Source organism: Polypterus senegalus, chromosome 9, assembly GCF_016835505.1.
Source record: "Polypterus senegalus isolate Bchr_013 chromosome 9, ASM1683550v1, whole genome shotgun sequence".
NCBI lineage: Eukaryota > Metazoa > Chordata > Cladistia > Polypteriformes > Polypteridae > Polypterus > Polypterus senegalus.
Window position 1 is genome coordinate 17,828,779 of NC_053162.1, and position 24,553 is coordinate 17,853,331.

At 41.0% G+C, this 24,553-nt stretch overlaps 1 protein-coding gene across 1 annotated transcript in view; it reads left to right on the top strand.

Annotated features, from left to right (window-relative positions):
- pappaa (pregnancy-associated plasma protein A, pappalysin 1a) overlaps window positions 1-24,553 on the top strand; it is a 722,863-nt gene that overhangs the window by 456,128 nt on the left and 242,182 nt on the right. Inside the window, exon 10 of the mRNA XM_039762740.1 lies at window positions 3,181-3,377. Coding sequence (XP_039618674.1) covers window positions 3,181-3,377 — 197 coding nt within the window. The remainder of the gene's footprint in view (window positions 1-3,180; window positions 3,378-24,553) is intronic.

Genomic DNA, 24,553 nt, shown 5'->3' on the forward strand with positions numbered 1-24,553 from the left:
GGATGAATATAAGCCAAAAGCAGTTCCATCTCCCTTACGTTAGGTGGCAGTGATCTGCTGGAGTCGTCTCACCCAGGGAACCTGACAGGGCTGCACTTTCAGATTACACTTCCCATAAAACCCTGCATGTGTCCAAGCTGAGACATGCTCCTGGCCTGTGGGTTCTGCTTTTCCATCCTTTGGCATCTTCCATCTTGGTAAGAAGTGATGTCATCGTCCAGCCAGGATGCCCCTCTGCCCTCCATGACACTCGCTATATACATATATATGGATATACTGTATACTGTATATGGATGTTTAAGGTGCACAGTCTTAATTGGAGGCTTGTGGAAGGTCAAAGGAGAACACAGAATCATTGTTACTGATGAATTCCCAAAACACTTCCTGAAATAATTGCTCTACCAGTCAGTCACTACCTTCCCTAAAAACAAGAAAAACGTGGGCAATAAATATACATAATGCCAGTCTCCATCAAGTGTGCCCAGTGGCATATAGGAATAATCTCCTAAATTATGCCAAAAGCAAACTGCAATGGAAAACTTTCTATTGGAGGATGGGTGTGAAAGTGATGGATGCCTGGAATGAGGATATTTTCCTGGGATATAATAGAATAAATTGACCTTGACTTCTTGTTGGCCTTTCTACCTGTGTTTCCTTTAATGAAGACACAAGATGAGGTTAATTCTCCAGCATCTGGTGTTACTGGTAATACTAAAAAAATTCTAACACTTCTCCAATTTCATTTTGAGTTACATTTTCTTTACAGCATTGTTAAGTGTTTCTAATTTGGATTAACTTATTTCTCTCCCTCCTTCTAATGTTTGATTTTTGGCAATCAGAATTTCCTCCCTGCAAGCTGATTGATTTAGTTTAACTCCCAGAGGAAGCAGTAGGCTTCCACTCTCATCACAGCAGGTTTTACCAATTAAAGTCCTAACATTTGTAAATTAGATCATTGACATGAAACTGTCAGTGTGCCTCAAGGCACAGAGCTCTAAAATGGGGCTGATTAAGCTCTCTCTGTTAAGCCCCTTCATCTCTTCCATTACAGAATGTAGCAACAAGTAAGCAATAACAGTAATTGTTCAAAGTTACCCTCTGATTTTGTTGGAGCGTTAGTTTGGCTGATTCATTCAGAGCAATTACAAAAGTAAACTGTAGACAGATACTAATGTTTACTGGTATCCATGACACCACTTTGCCTGTGGTTGAGATGTGGAGCTTGTAGAAAACTGGGATTAGGGTTAAGGTTAGAGCACATGCCAGAAAAATCCCAAAAACGACACTTTGGAGAGACAAAGAAGGTTGTATTTGATAGGATAGTGAATCTTGTGGACAGACTTTAGAGGACGATTTTATATGATATGTATTTCGTTTATGGTGCCTATAAGAAATTCCGTTGTTTTATTGCATTAGGGACAGCAGGGTGGAGTGTCAATTAGTGATGCTGCCTCATAGTCCCAGGATGGTTTGAATCTGGGCCCTGTCAATGTCTCATCTTTGTGCCTCTCCTCTTCTATACAGTTTTAACATAGCCTTCCCATGCCTGTCTGTTGGTAAGCAATGCTAATTGTGTTATGACATACAGAGGATCAAGGGACTGTTGCAAGTAAAGAAGATGATAACATAAGTAATAACCATAGTAGAGGGAAAACCCACTCACAGCTGAGAAAGTCAAATGATCAGGCAACCAAAAGATGAGGTAAAAAAACAACATTCAAAAGTTAAATGCAGAAAGAAGTTCAATAAGTAAAAACAAAACCTGACACTATAGCCCCCTTGGTAAAAAAGCCAACAAATTCTAGAATCGAGATTCAAGACGTGTAATCTAACTGAGAGGTAATATGCAATTACCATCTGTCAGACACATGCGCCTTGAGGACAGCTTAAAGGCTCTGGTGGTGGTAATTCAACATTGAGCCAAAAGATGGCAGTGTATACTAATGCCTCTTGTCTTCATCCCTCTGCAGACCGGATGATTGACAACCCGACCTCCTCTGATGTCACTTCCGGTGTCTGTCCCCATGGACCCACCTCTTCCTGTCTGGCCTGTACTTAACAGGAAGCGTCGCCATCTTAGCCAGTCTAATCTGAGACTCATGTCCTTAGGGACATTCTGTTCTAGCTGAAAAGCCTTAAAATATTTTGGGTCGCGGTGTCCCCCAACTATTTGGCTTTTGATCATCATTCCATGATTCATCCTACTGTGTCATGCAAACAAAGAACAAAACAGAACGAGAATGAAATAAAACTTTGCCAAAATAAATGGAAACGATTAAAAACAACTCAAATTGATTCTACACACTTCAGTGACCATATACATATATTTATGAATAGGGTAAAGAGTTATGTGAACTTCGAAAACTAGCTAAGGTGAAAACCAAGAGTCAAAACATCTATCAATTTAGTCAAAATGACACACCAAATAATTCAAAGGTCAGGAACAAGAGCAAAAGAGTCAAGATCTGGGAAATAAAAAATAAAAAGCTCCTGAAGGTTATAAAACACCACTCACTACTTCATGTTAGGCTGGCCCCTACTTTGTGTATTTTTAAATCGCATTTCTATTCCTTGGCTTTTAATTAATTATAAGAGCTCTATCTATCTATCTATCTATCTATCTATCTTATATAGTGCCTCTCATATCTATCTATCTATCTATCTATCTATTATAAAGTGCCTTTCACGTCTATCTATCTATCTATCTTATATAGTGCCTCTCATATCTATCAATCAATCAATCAATCAATCAATCAATCAATCAATCAGTCTGTCTGTCTATCTATCTATCTCTTATATAGTGCCTCTCATATCTATCTATCTATCTATCTATCTGTCTCTTATATAGTGCCTCTTATATCTATCTATCTATCTATCTCTTATATAGTGCCTCTCATATCTATCTATCTATGTAAGTTTGGATGCTCTCAGATCCTTTAAACAGAAAATTTCAAAAGCAAGTCAATTAAAATTAATTCAAAAGAAGTTAATTTGAATCAAAAACTGATCACTAATTACACCCCTGGTCTAATATGTTTTCCAAGTCTTATTTCATTGGTGCTGATTCCCAAAGCTTACTAGGCTGTATTTTACTAGACTTTTCTTAAAACTGCTACAGGTTTCTGACAAACATACTTAATCTATGATATGTTGGAATTAAACGAGTCTTCCATTTTTTAGGTGAGCCCAGCTTGTGTTACATCTACGAAGGGGACGGGATATGTGAGGACTTTGAAAGAAGAACAAGTGTTCGAGACTGTGGACTCTACACCCCGATAGGTTTTCATGATCAGTGGGCATTTGATGCTGTGGCTTCCCATCAAGACAAAGTGAATTGTCCTGTGCAAGTTGTAATTGGACAACCGCTTGCCACCAAGGTAAGGGCAATCATCTGAAATGCTACTTATCAGAGATGCTTTATTTTATATTTTCAAAGAGCATTCAGTGTTTCAATGGGATTTGACATTTTTACTAGACAAAAAAATTGTATCCTGTGTATTTTTTTCAATAAATGTTTTAGGGTGCACAAGTAAAAAAATGTGCAAACAGCTACAGTGAATACAGAAAATATTCACACCACTTCACTTTTTACTCATTGTGTTATGTTGCAGCCTTGTTCTAAAGTCATTTAAATTAAAATTTTCCCCATCAAGCAACACTTAATATTCCAGAAGGAGAAAGTGAAAACAGGATTTTAGAAATGTTTGCAAATTTTACAAAACATAAAAATGAAATATCCCATTGACACAAGTATTCAGACCCTTTACTCAGTTCTCGGTTGAAGTCCCTTTGGCAGCAATTCCAGCCTGCTATCTCTTTAAGTTCACACACCAGGATTTGGGGATTTTCTGCCATTCTTCACTGCAGTATCTCTCGTGCTCTGTCAGGTGGGCTGGAGACAGTTGATGGACAGCTATATTCAGGTCTCTCCAGATATGTTTGATTGGGTTGAAGTTTCGAGCTCTGGCTGTGCTCTTCATAGCATTGCCAGTGGTGTCTCTGAGCTACTCCTGTGTTGCATTGTTCTTAAGAAGATGAACCTTCAGCTCAGTCTGAGGTCCAGAATTCCTTGGAGGTTTTCATTAAGAATGTCACCATTCCTGAACCCCTTTCTAGTCCTCTCGTTCCTGCCAATAAGAAGTTAATCCACAGCATGATGCTGCCACCACCATGTTTTAGACTGGCATTGCACAGATGATTTGAACACACCACAGAAGAAACTCTTGTTTCTCACAGTGTGGGAGATCTTTAAGGTGCCATTTTGTAAACTCCAAGTATCTTTTAATGAGGAGAGGCTTCTATCTGGCCACTCTGTCATAAAGCCCAGATCACTGGAGTGTTATCCTTCTGGAAGTTTCTCTCTTTTGTCACACAGGTTCTCTCCGGTTCAGATTCTTGGTCACCACAGCTCTTCTCCCTCGATTGCTCAATTCAGCCAGTGGCCAGCTCCAGGAAGAGTGATGGTTTTTTGAATCTTGAAGGCCTTTGGGCTCTTGGGAACCTTCAGCGTTGCCTTCCGCAGATGTGTGTCTCAAGACAATGCTGTCTCTGAGCTCTGCTGGCAAGTCCTGCGACCTCATGGCTTGGGTTTTGACTCAACTGTGGATCCTTCTATAGACAGGTGTGTGCCTAAATTGCATCTGGGCCACGGGTTTGGAACTTGGAAGCTCAACCCTATTGGGGCCTGGACACTTCCGAAGGCCTGGACTGCAGCACTTCCACCACACTCAGAAGTGCTGACAGAAGAGGATGCGGGTGCACCTGGAGTACTTCTGGGTGCACAATAAAAGAGGCCACTTTGTTCGAGGAGCCGGAGTTGGGAGGACGAGGACAATGCTTGCTAGGAGAGAAGTGGAGGCGGCAGAGAGGAGAAACAGAGAGAATCAAAGAAAGAGAGAAGAAGTAAAGAGAGAAAAGGGACCAACCTTATTTGTTGGTGATTTGTGCACTGTGTGCTAAAAAGGGCAAGAAGAGGACTAAAAAAAGCGTGCTGCTTTTTCACTTGCGCGGCCTGCCTGCCTGCCTGTATCCGGGTTCGGGGGAGCGGTACGGCCCCCGTTATTTTCCACACCGGTTATTTGAAAACTGAGCACAGGTGGGGTCCAAATAAAAGGGGCTAGAAACAACTCAGTGGCGATGATCAATAAAGAGAATGGGATGCACTTGAGCCAAATTTCAAGTGCCGTAGGAAAGGGTCGGAATATTTGTGTGGATGTGAGATTTTTTATTTTTAATACATCCCATTTTTGCTTTGTCATTTCTGGGTTATTAAGTGTTGCTTGATGGGGGGAAAATGAATTTAAATAATTTTGAGTACAAGGTGGCAAAGTAGCAAAAAGTGAGAAAAAGTGCAGGGGTCTGAGTATGTTCGGAATGAGCTGTATGGCCTGTTAAGCTTATATTACCCTTTGATTAGGACTGAAGGCAGTTTATCTTCTCTGATGTCCATACCAAAGTGTGTATATGTGACGATGTGGGTTCTGGCTCCACACTCCCTTTGCTGTTGGAAGCACATGAACCCAACACCGTCGATAATGTTGCCGAGTGAGCTAGTCAGTGAAGGCAATAATTGAGCATCTTAGCAAGGGGATGGTTAAAAGTGAAAACAGTGCTTTTATTAAAAACCAACAAAAACAGTGTTCCATAAATAGTGCAGTTCTTCCAAATTCATTAAATAAATAATCCATAAAAAGAACGCGTGGAGGTTAAAAATCAATAAATAGAAAAAAAACACATCCTTAAAAACAAGAGGTTAAAATCTTCTTTTAGGAAGCAGTCTTAAAAACCATCAAACAAATCTGGTGCTCTTCTGTTAGCGTCTCACCTGCTAATCCCGTTTGGGCCAAGCAGCAGGCAAGACGCTCTCTGCAGCTGCCCTCCTACAACACACGCATGAGACTGGAGACCTCCCGATCCCTGGCTCCGGTATGGCACTCATCCCAGTCCCCGAGACTTGATTACCCCAATAGCCAGGTCGCTCATATTGGGGACTCCACCACCAAGCCTCCCGACTTCCGCTGCCTTTCCACGGCCTTCTGCGGCTCGTCGCTTTCCTCTAGGAACTCCCGCTACCTGCTCACTCAGCGGGAGCAACCTCAACACAAACACGTGGTGTCGGCCTAACACCCAGCTTCTACGCAGCTGCCCACGAGTGCTCATTCGCCGCCGTCCGCCGCTCTTCGCGGCTCTCTCTCTCACCGACCTGCTTCCTCTACTGCTCCCGATAACCTCCGTCCTCTCCTTTCCTTTCTCTCCGATCGATTCTCTCTCCGAACGTTTCTTTCTTTTTCCCTCTTTAAAACCGACTCGCGCTTCTTTTTAAAATGTGAGGGGCCATTACAGCTGTAGCATTAGCCACGGGAGCAATCACGAATGTGGGCAGTTCCTCACCTGTGCACACGGTGAGAAACGCCCACATCGACGACTGCCCCGCGGCTCGCTACAACAACGCCCCTCACGAAGCCGCCTCGGGTGCGGTGATTATTTATTTAAAATCAATGGCCTTTTCTCCACGAGCTGTGGACCCATAACACCACAGTATACCAAAGTAAAGAAGAGGCAAGCAAAATGACACCTTTTATTGGCTAACTAAATAGATTATAATATGCAAGCTTTCGAGGCAACTCAGGCCCCTTCTTCAGGCAAGATGTAATCATACCAAAATAATGAGGGCACTAGAAGGACTGTGTGTTTGGGAATGTGATGAACGCGTCTTTCTTTTTTTGCACCCCCTTTCTATTCCGTCCTTAGTTTCTTCCTGTGTATCTATTATGTTGTTATCAGCACTTTGGTTCTGTGTAGGCTGTAAGGGTCAGCGGTGACAATTTGATTCTTTTGTCCTGTTTCTGTTTGAACATTTCGGCCTCACTTGAAAAGAAAAGGACCTTGAGACTGCCATTCCCGTGGTGATGTTTTTGATGATTTTGTTCAAAGCGTACCCCCGTGAGACCATTAGCAGGATTCCATCGCCTCTAAGACAAACAGCTTTATCTTTATTTGCCAAGCCCCCATTTTGCCAAATTTCCTCAAGTCCTGAGTGCCTTGTCTAAGTTGGATGAGTCTATTCTTAATTTTTTTATTTGCAGCCGGTTGGTGTGCCCTCGGTGACCTGCTCTTCATTCCAGATTTAGCTTAAACATGGAAACGGTGACACTGAGGGCACCACTACTGTCTGTTAGTTGCCTGCTTGAATGGTGGTTTTGAGATTTTTAAATGGACGTTGTATGTATTGGTGACGTGAACAGGACTGAGCTTAACATCAGTTTAATTTTGGTTCAAAACACGTATGAATTATCCTCACAAGAGAACAATGTTTAAATGGGTGGAGGGTCCACCTCATCATTATGGAATCAGAAGGTGTGTGGCTTTAATTATTCTTAGTTCATTTTTATGTTTTGTTTTAATTTACTTGTCAATGATGGCGGAAGGGCATTGCAACTGTAGTTCATATCTGCACTCATATAGAAATCCGCTTCATTATTTTAACATAACATAGAATTCTCACACTTACTTAATAAACATCAGGGTCACCAGACTAGAGCCCTGCCCTGGAGCACTGGGGACAAGAAAAGCAAAAAAAGAAAAACGAAAAGAAACAGCCATGGACAGGGAGGCAACCTATCACAGGGTCCATTAATCCATGAGGGCAATTTAGAATTGACAATTCCCCAAACACAAGTGTCATTTGGGAATGTGGGAAGTAAACTGCAGTTCAAATAAACCATTAATTAAATAATGAATTAAACCATCTGAGAAAAGTAGGCAGGAAATTAAAAAATATAACCACGGAATCTAACAAAGTGACATAACAAGATATAAGTATCAATATAAAATGACGTGCTAAGTTAAAATAAAAATGTTTGTATAAAGCAGGGATCTCAAACTCCAGTCCTGGAGGGCCACAGTGGCTGCAGATTTTCATTCCAACCCTTTTCCTAATTAGTAACCTGTTTTTGCTGTTAATTAACTTCTTTTGAGTTCATTTTAATTGACTTGTTTTTTAAGATATGTTCCTCTGAATTGCTTCATTTTTTTCCTTAAACAGAAATGAAGTGTGAAGTGAGTGAGCCAACAGAAAACCAACTAAGTCAGGGCCTCAAACTCCAACCAATTTCAATCCAACCAGTTGCTTAATCAGGCACCAATTCGTGTTGTTAATTAAACCCGTTCTTTAATTCCATGGCTTGTTTTTACTTTTATTGTGCAATAGCATACACTTCAGAAATTGTCGATTTTCACTTTTTTAAGAGCACTGTTAAATGTTTTGTGGACCTGAGCAGATCAACATTCTTGAGACCTCCACCCTTTTTTTGTTGTTAATTAAACCCATTCTTTAATTCCATGGCTTGTTGCTGCTCTTATTGTGCAATAGCAAACTTTTTCAAAATTGTTGATTTTCTATTTTCTAAGAGTGCTGTTAAAATGTTTTGGGGACCTGAGCAGATCAACATTCCTGAGACCTCCACCCTTTTTATTTTCAGATATTGTATAATGGCCACAGTTTGCTGCTCATGTTTTGGTTCAATTTGTATCTCATTGGTGTTTGGCTACTAATTAAGAAAAAATAAACAATTATTGGGTCTGAGTCTTCAAGAGCAAGTCAATTAAAATGAATTCAAAAGAAGTTAATGAGCAGTTAATGAGCAGCAAAAACTGGTCACTAATTAAGAAAAGGGCTAGAATGAAAACCTGCAGCCACTGTGGTCCTCCAGGACTGGAGTTTGAGATCCCTGGTATAAAGTAACAGACAAAGATAAGAAGAATCTTTTTAGTTATTGGTTCTGTATGATATTTTAACAACCTTATCTCTTTAAAGGGTTTATATACTATATATATAATTATTTATAGACTTACCTGTGTGTGTATATATATATATATATATATATATATATATATATATATATATATATATATATATATATATATATATATACAGTATATATATATATATATACTGGCTGTGCTAACTGTCTAAGAGGGGTTGAAATCCAAAAAATACAGTGCATCAAGCATACATCTCTATTATGTGCTGATTGATATGGGATTAATAAAAGAAGTGTTAATATTTGGGATGCCCCATCTGTTCGAATGACACCTGTAATGCATTTTATTATTAAAAATGTTTATGATGTGCCATCTTTTAGAATGACAGAGACATAACAATTGGATGGACACACAGATGGACACTTATCCTTTAATTAAGGCATATCCTACGCCTTTATTCTTCCTTGTATATATATATATATATATATATATATATATATATATATATATATATATATATATATATATATATATATATATTGTGGTGAGCAGCTAGGGGTGATACCCAGCCCGGGACGCCTGGAAGGGCCGGAAGTGGGATTGAACCTCCTCTGAACCACGAGGGGGTGAACACCCTGGTGGCTATGGGGACCACGGGAAAGGAGCATGGAAGCTCAACCCTTTAGGGGCTCGTGATCACTACCAGGGGGTGCCTGAATGCCTGGAGGGCCCTGGTCCTCAGCACTTCCGCCACACCCGGAAGTGCTTGGGGGATGAAGACCAGGGACACTTGGGTGCACAGCCGGCACTTCCGCCACACCAGGGAGTGCTGGCAGAAGTTCATCATCCGGGTGAAGATAAAAGGGGCCGCCTCCCTCCATTCAATAGCTGGAGTCGGGTGGACATGGACGTAGTTCAGAGGAGAGGAGTGGAGGCGGTGAAGAGAGGCATTGGGAAAGGCCTGGACTGAGGGTACTTGGTGTTGGGGCACTGAGTTGTGTGCACTTGTAAATAGAAGAATATGTACAATAAATGTGTGTTTGGGTTTGAACCATCGGTGTCTGCCTGTTTGTGTCCGGGCTGTTTACCATAATATATATTACATATTTATTTGGGTTGACATATTTATCCAAGGCAGCTTACAACATTTAAGATATGATTTGATACATTTCTGTTTTTTGTCCAATTGAAGCACAGGCAGGTTAAGTGTCTTGCTCATGGCTACGTGGTGTTAGAAGTGGGATTTGAACTCAAAACCTTCAAAATGCAAAGTACTAAACCACACTGTCTGTCAATATTCATATATAATATATGTTCCTTGTATCAGTGAAACAAAATTGATAGATAAAGTATCTATCTATCTATCTATCTATCTATCTATCTATCTATCTATCTATCTATCTATCTATCAATTTTGTTTCGTTTTGCATTCATTGTCACTTTTAGATATAGCTTGTTTTATGTATATTTTCAGCTTGTTAGCATACTTAAGATTATAAAAATTCTTGTTATATATACATTTGTGCCTTTGTAATGTCTTCTGCTGTAACCCTGCACTATCCTTTGCCATTGATAAAGTTAGGGTTAGGGTATATATTTGCCTATGTTTGGCTTCATTCATCCTTCCCTTAAGTCTGACCAGTCTCCCTTACAACACCCATGCTTTACTGTATGGATGGTTATAGGCAGGTGATACGCAGTGCCAGGTCTTCAATAGACAAAGTACTGTACTTGGAGTTCTGACTGCAGGATTCCATTTTTGTCTTTTTAGATCAAAGAATCTTTTTCTTCCTTTAAATTCCATTTGGCAAATTCGAAGTGGGCAGTCGTTTTGCGCTTGATTGTTGGACTGCTACTGAGATGGTTTTCAACAAGTGTAGTGGTTAAGGTTTTGAAATTCAAACCCTTGTGGGTTCAGATCCTGCTAATGACACTGTGTGACCACAAACAAGTCACTTGCCCTGCCTGTACTTCAATTAGATGACCAATTGTATCATAAATGTTGTAAGTTGCCTTGGATAAAGGCATCAGCCAAATACGTAAATGTAAATATAAATCTCTGATGAAGACTTCTTGTACTTCTGTCCATTGAGTTCTTGCTCACCTCCTTGCCATGATCCTTCTTACCCTGTTACTCAGTTTGGCTAGATAGCTAATTCTAGGTTGAGTCCTGGTGGCTCCAAACTTCTTTTGTTCCCCAATTCTCGAGGCCCTGTACTCCTGAGAATGCCCAAATCTTCACAAATGTTTCTGTCCACTTGCCTTCATCCAGGCCCGCTGCCAGAAATATTTGGGCCCCAGACAACTGGGTACATTTGAGCCACTCTGCCTTCCCCCCGGGTCCCCACATGCCAAAACTTTCAAATGCGTATACAAAATGATTGAAATGTATAGAAAGACCTATAAATATCTGGGAGTGCTGCTGGATGACAAATTGGACTGGACTGCCAATACTGATGCTCTATGTAAGAAAGGTCAGAGCAGACTATACTTTCTGAGAAGGTTGGCATCCTTCAACATCTGCAGTAAGATGCTGCAGATGTTCTACCAGACGGTTGTGGCGAGTGCGCTCTTCTACGCGGTAGTGTGCTGGGGTGGCAGCATAAAGATGAAAGACGCCTCGCGCCTGGACAAACTTGTTAAGAAGGCAGGCTCTATTGTAGGAGTTAAGTTGGACAGTTTAACATCTGTGGCAGAGCGATGGGCATTAAGCAAACTCCTGTCAATCATGAAGAATCCACTGCATCCACTGAACAGGATCATCTCCAGACAGAGGAGTAGCTTCAGTGAAAGACTTTTGTCACCGTCCTGCTCCACTGACAGACTGAGGAGATCAGTCCTCCCCCACACTATGCGACTGTTCAATTCCACCCGGGGGAGTAAATGCATTACTCAGTTATTGTCTGCTTTTTTCATGTATTCATTTTCATTACTATTTAATTTAATATTGTTTCTTTGTATCAGTACACTGCTGCTGGATTATGTGAATTTCCCCTTGGGATTAATAAAGTATCTATCTATCTATCTATCTATCTATCTATCTATCTATCTATCTATCTATCTATCTATCTATCTATCTAAATGTAGTTTATCCGACAGCGACAATGCTGCATTTATGAATACCATACTTGATGAGTTAAGCCTTCTCGCACATCAAAGTTTGACTGCGAGAAGGAAAGCCAGTGCTAACGGAAGCTCGTAGCGGAATTGAAACAATAAATTAATGAGATAGGCCTATGTATTATCTAACGTGTAACAGTACAATTATACCAATGCAATGAATAGGAGTAACATCTGAACATTTTAATATATACTAACGGTTAGGGTTATCTACATGGTGTACAATCAGTATGGTAACTTGCTGTATCACACTTCAAAGTTTTCAAAACATTCGGGTGATCCAGAATCTTTAGTGATACACACAAAACCAACGCACACTTGTCACTGCTTTAAAAGCAACAATAAACACCCAAGTGAATGAATTATCAAACTACGGAGACGGACATCTGCTACACCATACACGTCAACATCCATGATAGTGCATAACAATATCGCTGTTGTCTGATTCAGAACAGCCCTGTGTGTGTGAAACGGAAGTATTCAATTACAGCGGCGAAGACAATCCATTATCCACGTAGCCTGTACAACAAACATACTACTCAACGTCAAGCTAAAGGACGTCGGGGTTGGCTCTCCTTTGTCTTTGAGAAGCTTACCGCTGCCGGCCCCCTTTGACAAGCGTGCTTCACACGACACGAGCACGATATCTACTTGTGTGGAGCGTGCGGCTATTAAAACACTCACTTGTATTGTTGTAAGCTAAATGATTTAACTTTTCTATTACATGTAACTTGAATAATTGTCCGAATATATATCTACGCGCGCAACATCAGCATAAAAAAAAATCAAGTGTGAAGGGGCCCCCTTCTGTTAGGGCCCCGGACCAGAGTCCCATCTGTCACCCCCTGACGGCGGGCCTGCATGATCTGTGCCTCACGACAATTTGATTGCAGAGGTTCACAGAGTGTCCCTTTGGACTGCTTGGCTTGGTTTTTGTCCTGATGTGCAGTGTGAATTGGGAGACCTCATATAAACAGGTGTGCACCTCTCTAAAAATGTCCAATCAATTCAATGTACCCCAGGTGGGCTTCAATCAACTTCTAGATACATCTCAAGGACAATTAAAGCACACAAGGTGCACAACTGTGGAAAACCACAAACAGATAGAGAGAATGCAGCAGTGCTGTTTATCTTTCCTAACAACTGCTTTAACGGATGGCAAAATTCAGAGAGCTTCTTATCTGTATCAAGCTGGTCTCACCAGCATACTTAATTTAAAATAAACACGTTTAAGCAGAAATATGAGGACGTGTATGCCACCAATGAATTGGCAGAGCTCTCCCACGTAAGGTTTATTGTGAACACCAACAGAGCATGTATTGCATATCAGCCACTGTGGGTCATAAGTGTAGCACTAGAGGTGCACTCCGCAAAGAGCATTGACCCCCAGAGTTCAACCACATCTGAGTCCAGCACATCTCAGTAAACACATGTAGGTTAAAACAGAAAGCAGAAAAGATAAGAAGTGTGCTGTATTGTCTCAAAATAGTTGACATTTGCCTGCCTCCTACTATGCTTTGAAATGAATAGCATAGAGTCGGACAGATCATGACCCAAGGGCAGATCAATTTTATTTTGGGTCCAAGTGGTTTATTAAGAGGTCAGCTCTGCAAACAGGAATTTTATTTTCTCTTATACATTGCCAGCTGTCCTTTATTAAAATGATCACACTTTACATTTACATCAATGATATTCTGAAACATTATAGCTCTTTTCATTTTTGTTCACCTGTTTCACAAAAGCCATCACAGTTTTCCTTATTAAATACTAGCTGTCCATCACGGCTTCATCCGCTTAGAAGTGAAACAGGACAGCGAGGAGGGCCCCACCCGGCTCCCTACTCCTGATGTCACGCTTTCCTCTCTCCTCTGCCTGCAGCCTCTGTCTTGGATTAGCGTGAATGTATCGCTCCTGCAAGTGAACTGTGATTCTTAGTGCAATGAGAGTTGCAAAATCAACCAGAATGTTCAAGCAAAATTTAGAAAAAAGCCCAATCTAAATCCGCTAAGTAGTTCTCTTGTTTGCTAGCTAAGTGGATGTAAGATACGCCCTGAGACTGGCGCGTGAGTGAGGAGGGCGCTGCCCCCTCCCTTTCGGCCCACTGTGTCTCTCTCAAATTTGCACAAATAAGTCGCTCCTGCAAGCGAACTGTGATACTTAGCGCAATGAGAGAAGCCGCAAAATCAGCCGCAAGGTTCAAGCTAATTATAGGAAAAATCCGATCTAAATCCATTAAGTAGTTCTCTTATGAAAAGTGGACAGACAGATAGACAGACAGATGTTAGATGTTATATATACTAGGGGGCTCTGCCCCCTGTTCGCTTCCCTCGCCCACCCCTGGGTTTGGTTTACTGGATATACAATTTAAAGAGATTATTATTTTCATGGGAATTGTTACATATGCATTATTTTAACTTTAACTTTGGTAAAAACAATACTTGTCCTTTACTTTCCGCCCCGGGAGTGGTTATATCACTTTCTCGCAGGACGTATAACGCTGCTCGCGTTGTGAAGGGGGTGTGTCTGAATGCATACTAAGGAGATGCCTTCGGATTATCTGCTGTCTTTCTGCTGCTGGTGAGCTGCATGTTCTGCTTGTCTCAATGCCCGATCATTTCAAAGCCTGTACAACAGCTGCCCTTTTGCCACTTCGTGTCTCTACTGCTCACGTTGTGAAGGGGGAACGCACACTAAGGAGAAGCGGTCGGATCATCTGTTGGCTTTCTGCTGCTTGTCGCTTCTCGTTGTTTTAAGAGCTGGGAGAACATGAAGTGTGTCTGCCAAAAGCAATCCAACAACTGCTCGGTTAGATGTCTATTTGAAATGATGTCTCACTGCCTTGTCTCGCGTGACGTTGTAAAAACAATACTTGTCCTTTATTTCCGGCCCTGGGCGTGATTAAATCTCTTTCTCGCAGAATTTGTAACGCTGCTCGCGTTGTGAAGGGAGAGTCGGCTGAACGCATGCTGAGGAGATGCTGTCGGATAATCTGCTGTGTACCTGTTGCTGTTGCCACTGTCGCGCTGCCTGTCGATCATTTTAAAACCTGTACAGCAGCTGTCCTTTTGCCACTTCACGTCTCTGCCTCTTGTGTTGTGAAGGGGGTTAGGGTGGCTGAATGCACACAAGGAGAAGCGGTCGGATCATCTGCTGGGTTTCTGCTGCTGGTGAGCTGCATCTTTTGCTTGTTGCTTGTCGTTGTTTTAAGAGACGTTAGCAAGTTAATGTGTCTCTCACAGGACTTCAAATTGTCTTTTCCGAGAAGATCATGTCTTGTCTACCTAGTCTCCCTCCCAAAGATTTTTTTTTTATAATAGAGAGATAGAGATTTTTGTAATGAGTTGATATTCAAAAGCAATACTAATAGCAGTAGATATTAGTAGAGCACATAACATACATTTTTTCTAGCATTACACGATATTGTGTAATTAGTGAGCCCAAATGGACGTATGCTGGTTGAAATCAATTTCATAGACACCCACTTCCAACTCAAGCGATTAACACTTGGGAGTGTGAACGTGACTGAAATGCATAGGGAGACCCTGTTCCAGGTAGGTTGGGTGTACAATTAATGTCAAAAAATGTGGTCAATTCAACACACAAAACAGAACACAAGTGATCCTCGTCACAGAGTCAGAGGGCCAATCTGTCATTGTCATTTCAGAAATACAACACAACAGTACAGACGACTTTGTTCTTGCACAACACTGCTCACCGAGTGCAGGCGCAGAGCAATGTGACAACTCTCAAGGCAAAATACAAGAATAGATACCATTCACTGACTACAGAACTGTCACATGTAATGATACAGATTTACTAAAATACATCAAAAACAATGCAGAAACTAATTAACATAAATGAAAAGTAATAATATTTGTCCACTAGCTAATTGTAGAACCATGACCAGATTGTACAAAAGAAGTGAGAATAGTGAGGCAGAGTCAGAGTCCTGGACACCTTCGGCCAACAAGCTGCCTCCCCACTACAGGTGCCATTCTACAGCGGAGTCAGTACTGGGCCCTTCTACCCACCAGATGATTCCAGTGCTCCTGTATCTGAGATGATTTTTCCTTAGGCAAGCAAACAACATGGCAGTAGAGCAGTGGCACCAAGTGCCATACGAGGTTATTGAGAAGAGAAACAGAATATGGGAGGGTTAGTTTATAACAGTTTATAAATATCTTAGTATTAATGAATAACAACAAAGATGCAATACACAACTGCCTGATACTATTAAAAAACACTCAACAGACTTTGTACATATTTCTGACAGATTTTGTAACGTTTAATGAATTTTTAGAATGGTAAATCAATACATACATGATAGAATAAGTGCAAATCATGAATGGCCATATTGCGCACCAACCTGTAGCTTCGAAATGTGCAAGTGCCATTTTGATTTTCACAGTGTAGTCAGACATTATGCAAAAACTGAAACTTAAAAATGAAACTATTTTTCACAGTTTTTAAAAGGTAGTGTATAAATGAGCAGCTGTATGTATATGTCATTATTAGGATTAATAGCTAAGTGTTATTTTTTTTGTATTATTATTTCATAATATTAAAAATACTGTGCCATGTAAATGCCACTCTTATCATATGTCAACAAGTGGATCCCCATTTAATAATAATAATAATAATAATAATAATAATTCTTTCCATTTATTAAACATTTTTCTCACTACTCAAAGTGTTTTACATAGAGAGTGGGGAGCCACTTAGACCTGCATAATGTAATGGCAGCCATATTTGCACCAGTACACTCACAGCACATTAGCTGTTAGGTGGTTAATGGGTTAGAGAGAGGAGACGATTAGGGGACCACAATGACTAGGCCATGGAGTAATTTTTAATAAATAATAAAAATAATTCTTTACATTTATAGAGCACTTTTCTCAATACTCAGAGTGCTTTTCATAGCCACTTCAACCACCATTAATGTGTCACATCCACCTGCATGATGTGACGGCAGCTATTTTTGCCGCAGTATGCTCACCACACATTAGCTATTAGGTGGTGAAGTGGTCAGAGAGACAGAGGATGGTTAGGGGGGCTAAGAATGATTAGGCCGTGCTGGGCAATTTAGAAACTTCGGGATACACCCTGCTCTTTACGAAGGATGCCCAGGGATATGTAATGAGAACAGAGAGTCAGGTCTCTCCTCCAAAGGATGGCGCCAATTTAACAGCACAGTGTCCCTGTCACTGCACTGGGGTGTTGGGATCGACACACAGACCACAGGGTAAGCCCACTCTGTTGGACTCTCCGTCACCTCTTCCAGCAGCAACCCTAGGCCTAGGTTTTTCCTAGATGATCTCCCATCCAAGTACTGGTAGGGCCAAAACATCCTTAGGTTCAGGAGGATGATGATACATGTGGTATGGATGCTGCAATGCTAATAAACTGAAGGAAAACTAATGGGAAAATGATAACAAATCAGGTCATACGGGATCTGGTTTTGATTGCTTTTGCAGGCAGTCTGGCTCCATCAGTTGCAGTATAATGGTCACATCATTTCTTATATAGTGGGATGACTGGCAGGGCTGGGGTAGACTGAAAGAATCATTATGGCTCTTTGGAAGGCTCCTTCTACACTCTAAAAATGGAAGAGGAAGAGAGGTAAGAAACTGTGTCTCTCTCACACAAGGCTGTTACCCCATTTACCTCACAAGCAGAGCCTTCAACCCACTCCTGTAGCGTACGTGAGTGACAGAAGCAATTGCCTCATCACCTCGTTCCATGTGCTGCCCCTGCCATTAGCATCGGGTGAAAGGCAAGAACCAATTTTGGATCGGGCATTAGTATGGTGATTCCCCTATCTAGGAATTTACCACAGTTACCCTTCATATAGGTTAATTATTATTATCAAATACAATTCTTAATTTCAAACTAGAGTGTAAAATTCTCATTTTCCCCTTACCTGCAGTGCAGTCCACAGATCAGACAACGGCTGCATTTGTTGACCATTTTCACACGTGTCATTCTTCATCATCAAGACGGCAGGCTTGTGTGTGTTGCCGAAAAAGATGACGATTTGCTTTGATGGATTACTCCTGACAGTCATGGCATTATTTACTCAATCCATGTTTCAAATGCTGGGCTCATCCCACAAGGTCAAATGGTGAATAGATCAGAGACTGGCAAACTTCCTGCTCTGATGGTCGCGTCGTTCTTGTTACTTAGTGTCTGCATTCGTTCTCCAGTAGGGTATGGAGTGTAAGCTATCATGAGTAGCAGTCCTGTCTGAACTGCTTGCTTTTATTGCCACTACCCTCTTGGCCACATTAGGACATCAGCCTAGGCACGCTTGTATTTACAGTGCCTTCAAAAGTATTCAGACCCCTTCCCTTTTTACACATTTTGTGATGTTGCAGCCTTGTGCTAAAATTATTTCAATTCATTTTTTTTTCCTCATCAACATTTAACACCGCAGAATGACAAAGAGAAAACCAGAATTTGGAGAGTTTTGCAAAATGTATTAAAAATAAAAAAAAACAAAAGTATTCAAACATTTTGTTATGACACTTGAAATCTGCCTGAGGTGCATTCTGTTCTACTCTTCATCGTTGAGATGTTTCTACATCTTGTTTGGAAGTCCAGCTGGGGTCAATTTAATTGACTGCACATAATTTGGAAAAGTACGCACCTGTCTATAGAAGGTCCTACAGTCGACCAAAAAACAAGTCATGAGGTTGATGGAATTGCCTGCAGAGCTAAGAGACATGATTGAGTGGAGGCAAAGTATTGAAGGTTCCCAAGAGCATGGTGGCCTCTTTTAAATGGCTCAAATTTGGAACAACCAAGACTCTTTCTAACGCTGGCTAACTTAGCAATCGTGTAAGAAGAACCTTGGTAATATGGGTGAACCCAATGGTCACTCTGGCTGAGTTCTTTAGAACCTGTGAGGAGATTAGAGGATCTTCCTAAATGACAACCACCATTGCAACACTCCAGTACACTCTCAAAAATAAAGGAGGCGAATGATGTCTTAGGGCAGGGGTCCCCAACTCCAGTCCTGGAGGGCCGCAGTGGCTGCAGGTTTTCATTCTAACCCTTTTCTTAATTAGTGACCTGTTTTTGCTGCTAATTTACTTTTTTTGATTTAATTTTAATTGAATTGCTTTTGAAGACTCAGACTCCTTCATTGTTTCTTTTTCCATAATTAGCAGCCAAACAATAATGAGATATAAAATGAGCCAAAACTTGACCAGCAAACTGTGACCATCATACAATATCTGAAAATAAAAAGGATGGAGGTCTCAGGAATGTTAATCTGCTCAGGTCCCCAAAACATTTTAACAGCACTCTTAGAAAATAGAAAATCAACAATTTTGGAAAAGTTTGCTATCGCACAATGAGAGCAGCAACAAGCCATGGAATTAAACGGGTTTAATTAACGATAAGACTCGGCACCTAATTGAGCAACTGGTTGGAGTAAAACTGAGTTTGAGGCCCTGACTTAGTGGGTCTTCTGTTGGCTCACTCACTTCACATTTCATTTCTGTTAACAACAATTCAGGGGAACAAATCTTAAAAAAACACATCGATTAAAATGAATTCAAAAGAAGTTAATTAGCAGCAAAAACAGGTCACTAATTAAGAAAAGGGTTGGAATGAAAACCTTCAGCCACTACAGCCCTCCAGGACCAGAGTTTAAGATCCCTGCGACAAAGGAACCATTTTTGGTTACCGATCCACATAGCCAACTATTCCAGAGAGAACCTTTATTTATTTAGGCTCCATAGAGTCAGATTTGTAAAATATCGATGTGTCATTAGAACTGTCGCTGCATACAGTCGCTCCAGGTTTACTTCATTTGTCAGTGTCCTGCTAGGTGGCCTATCATACATTAAAGATTACATTTGTTTTCTACATATTAGAAAGTTCTTCAAAGAAGAAATAACCAATTTTATATGCAAAGAAGCCTTCCCAGATTAGAATGGTGCTTTGTCAAGCAATGGTCCTACAAAGAACCACACAACCCAGTAAAGAACCATACGGTGCCATTAAAGGACCGGGGTATGGCAGTTAGAGACCTTAAAGCCTGCTTGGAGTTTGCACAAAGGCAACTAAAGGACTCTCAAACTGGAGAATCAAGAGTCTTTGGTTTGATGATAGCCTCAATTCTAAGCATCACATCTAACCAGACACTGTTCTTCACCTCGGTAATACCATTATAAATGGTGAAACATGATGGTGGCGGCATCATGTCTTGGAATTGGGGACTGGGAGACCAGACAGGGTCAAGGGGAACCAGAATGGAGTGCATGGAAGTTAAAAGGCAAGATGAAACATGAAAGCCCTCTTGGACTTTGCAAAAAGGACACTGGGACTACGAGGAAGCAAGATTCTCAGGTCTGATGAAAACAAGACCTGTCTGGAGGACAGGAGACATCACTCATTACCTGCACAATGCTATTCCAATGGTGAAGCACAGTGGTGGCACATCATGCTGCGGTGTACGGTTGTTGGGTTGAGGGAAGGCTGAACCGAGCAAAGTACTGAGATTTAATTAAAGAACACTCTGGACCTCAGACTGGGCCTGAGGTTCACCTTACAACAGGACAATGTCCCTACGCACAAAGCAAGGGCAACACAGGAGAGGTTTAGGGACAACTCTAGGAATGTCCTTGAAGGGTCTAGTTAAGGCTTGGACTTGAACCAAATCAAACATCTCCGGAGCGACCTGAAAACAGACATCCACCAGTAGTTCCCATTCGACCTGACGTACTGTAGCTTGAGAGGATCTGCAGAGAAGAATGGCAGAAAAATCTCCAAATCCAGGTGTGTGACACTGGACACGTTAGACCAAAAAAGACCCTGGGATTTAATCACTGCCAATGGGGCTTCAACTAAGTATTTTACGGGTCTGAATACCAGAATCAACATGATATTTCAGTTTTATTTTTAGTACATCTGCTAAAATTTCTAAATTCTTTTTTTTCACTGTATCATTGTGGAGTATGAAATGTTGCTTGATGAGGGAAAAATGAATTTAGAAGATTTTAGCAAAATGCTGATCTATAACAAAAAGCAAAGAGGTCCGTAAACGTTTGAAACCACTGTATTTATGTGTGTTTTACCCAATTTTCTTACATTTTAATCATTTTCTAACCTGCTTAATCCAGAAAATGGGGGGTACTAGAATAGGGTGCAAGGCAGGATCAAACCCTGGACAGGGTACCAGTTCATTGCAAGGCAAACACAAACACAGAGCAGGGCCAAATTAGTGTCATCAAATCACCTAATCTGCATGTCTTCGGACTTTGGGAAGAAACCAGAGCCCCTGAAAGAAACCCACAGCAGACATGGGTGGAACATGTTAAATTCACAAAGGATGGCCCTGTGACATGAGCCCTGGTCTCCTTTCTGCAAGGCAGCAGTGCTACTGCCCCACCACCATAAATCATTGTTTTCTTATATCCAAGAACCTAACTGGGTAAATGTGAAATTTGCGGTGGGTTGTTTTGCGCAGTAATATTGGCCTTTCCGTAACTTCATCACATTACTCATTACGGAGGCGAGAGACAGCGAGCGACCTTATTTTGGGCTTGTTTCATTCCACGGTGCCAGCCTACTCCCCGAAGCTGCATGACAGCAATGTTAACCGCTGCAGCACTCCACCGTTCTCAGAAAGATGCCAGCTTCTCCTTTGACTTTCCTCTTTTTTTGGATTATGCCTAAGTAAGTGCTGATATCATAATTAATGGTGCAGTCATGAAATGCACCGCAGTTTTTTGCCTTCCCTCTGGCTTGCATTCCTGTCCCAGCCCCTGGAGAAAAATATCTTTTTAGTAGTTTAGCTCCATGCGCTGAAAGATGGGACCTCAGCTACGTGCAGCACGTGTCCCAACTATACTGAGCACTTCAGAGAATCCCTCTCACCAGCCCTGTTTGTTTTGACAGTGTAGACAAACGTCAGAACATTTTGTACAGCCCGTGTCCTTTTAAGTGCCCTTTGTCTTTTGGTTTGTGTGCACATAAGAATCTCCCTGTCACTTTACGCTTCAGACAATTTTACGTTTACCTTGGGGATTTCCCCTCATCCTGACTCAATGGCTATTCATTTTGGCTTCTGTGTACAGTCAACTGACACTTCATTTCAACACCTTCTAGGAATCAAACGTTCATGGATCACTTCCTCTGTCCGACTGTTCATTTAGGCTCCAATCACAGGCTGATTTCTCATCTCACACTCTCAACTTGCCTCTGGCTCCCTTTCTTCCCCCGATAGGTTCTCAGAAAGAAAAAAAAGAAAATAATATCTGTAACTGCAACACAGTAAAGTCCAATTATTTGTAACTAGCTTTAATGATTCCAGGTTTTCACATCATATGACATCACCTGGCAAACTGTTCCACATATTTAATACCTGCTGGGTTAAAAAGAAAATGCTTCTTCCTTTTTTCAATTAAGGGCTCGTTAAAAAATTTAAGAAAAGTTAAGAATGTAAGTCATTCTCAAAGTAATGGTTGGCTTCAAAAAACATTCACGTAGCAGTCCATCCATCCATTTTCTTCTCCCCCAAAATCAGAAGTTTACTAATCCCAAAAGCACTTCTGCCAGGGATGTCAGTCTATCGCAAGGAATGCTTACACGCATACAGTACCCACTGGATCAGTTTAGGCACATTATCCTCCTTAGCATTAGACTCGAGTGTCACTTGGACTGCTAAAACATTGCTAAAAGCGTTAGTCACAAGTGGCACTCTGGCAATGTTTCAGACATGTCTTGTGTAAGCGTTAGACCCAAGAATTGCTCAAGTTGTAAAAGTGCTAACAGTGTTAATGCCGAGCCTTATTCGAGTAACAGTATAGACGCGTCTCGCATAAGCATTAGACCCAAGAATTACTTAGGTAGTAAAAGCGCTAACAGCCTTAGTGTAGAGCGTTATTCGAGTAACAGTATAGACGCGTCTCGTGTAAGCATTAGACCCAAGAATTTCTTAGGTGGTAAAATTGCTAACTGTGTTGGTGCGAAGCATTCAGTTAACAGTATAGACGTGTCTCGTGTAAGCATTAGACCCAAGAATTGCTTAGGTAGTAAAAGTGTTAACAACATTACTGCAGACCATTATTTGAATAACGGTATAGACGCGTCTCGCGTAAGCATTAGACCGAAGAATTTCTTAGGTGGTAAAATTGCTAACTGTGTTGGTGCGAAGCATTCAGTTAACAGTATAGACGTGTCTCGTGTAAGCATTAGACCCAAGAATTTCTTAGGTGGTAAAATTGCTAACAGCGTTAATGCCAAGCGTTATTCGAGTAACAGTATAGATGCATCTCGTGTAAGCATTAGACCCAAGAATTGCTTAGGTAGTAAAAGTGTTAACAACATTACTGCACACCATTATTTGAGTAACAGTATAGACGCGTCTCGTGTAAGCATTAGACCCAAGAATTTCTTAGGTGGTAAAATTGCTAACTGTGTTGGTGCGAAGCATTCAGTTAACAGTATAGACGTGTCTCGCATAAGCATTAGACCCAAGAATTGCTTAGGTAGTAAAAGTGCTAACAACATTACTGCAGACCATTATTTGAGTAACAGTATAGACGCGTCTCGTGTAAGCATTAGACCCAAGAATTTCTTAGGTGGTAAAATTGCTAACTGTGTTGGTGCGAAGCATTCAGTTAACAGTATAGACGCGTCTCGTGTAAGCATTAGACCCAAGAATTTCTTAGGTAGTAAAAGTGCTAACAACATTACTGCAGACCGTTATTCGAGTAAAAGTATAGATGCATCTCGTGTAAGCATTAGACCCAAGAATTGCTTAGGTAGTAAAAGTGTTGACAACATTACTGCACACCATTATTTGAGTAACAGTATAGATGTGTCTCGCATAAGCATTAGACCCAAGAATTACTTAGGTAGTAAAATTGCTAACTGTGTTGGTGCGGAACATTTATTTAACAGTATAGACGTGTCTCGCATAAGCATTAGACCCAATTATTGCTTAAATAGTAGAAGTACTAACAGCATTAGTGCAGTTTTATTCGAGTAACAGTATAGAGGCATCTCGCGTAAGCATTAGACCCAAGAATTGCTTAGGTAGTAAAAGTGCTAACAGCGTTAGTGTAGAGCGTTATTCGAGTAACAGTATAGATGCGTCTCGCGTAAGCATTAGACCCAATAATTGCTTAGGATGTAAAATTGCTAACTGTGTTTGTGCTGAGCATTCAGTTAACAGTATAGACGTGTCTCACATAGCCATTAGACCCAAGAATTGCTTAAGTACTAAAAGTGCTAACAGCGTTAATGCCAAGCGTTATTTGAGTAACAGTATAGACATGTCTCTCATAACCATTAGACCTAAGAATTGCTTAGGTAGTTAAATTGCTAACAGCGTTAGTGTTGAGGATTCAGGTAACAGTATAGACGCATCTCACATAAGCAATAGACCCAAGAATTGCTTATGTTGTAAAACTGCTAACAGTGTTAACGCTAGAATTACCAAAGTTAATGAAAAAACTCGTAAATCCGGCCCACCTTAAATCCACTCGCACCTCTCCATTCAGTGTTCTTTGTGTTGTAAATGTGTTGATAAGCCCAAACAGCAAGCAGTCTGCTATACTGTCCCCCCACCACTTTAGAAACGACAAAAACCTCTCCCAACTAAAGCCTTGTTTATTAGGGAGTCCTAGAGCTGTATAGGCTAAAAAAATATATCGTT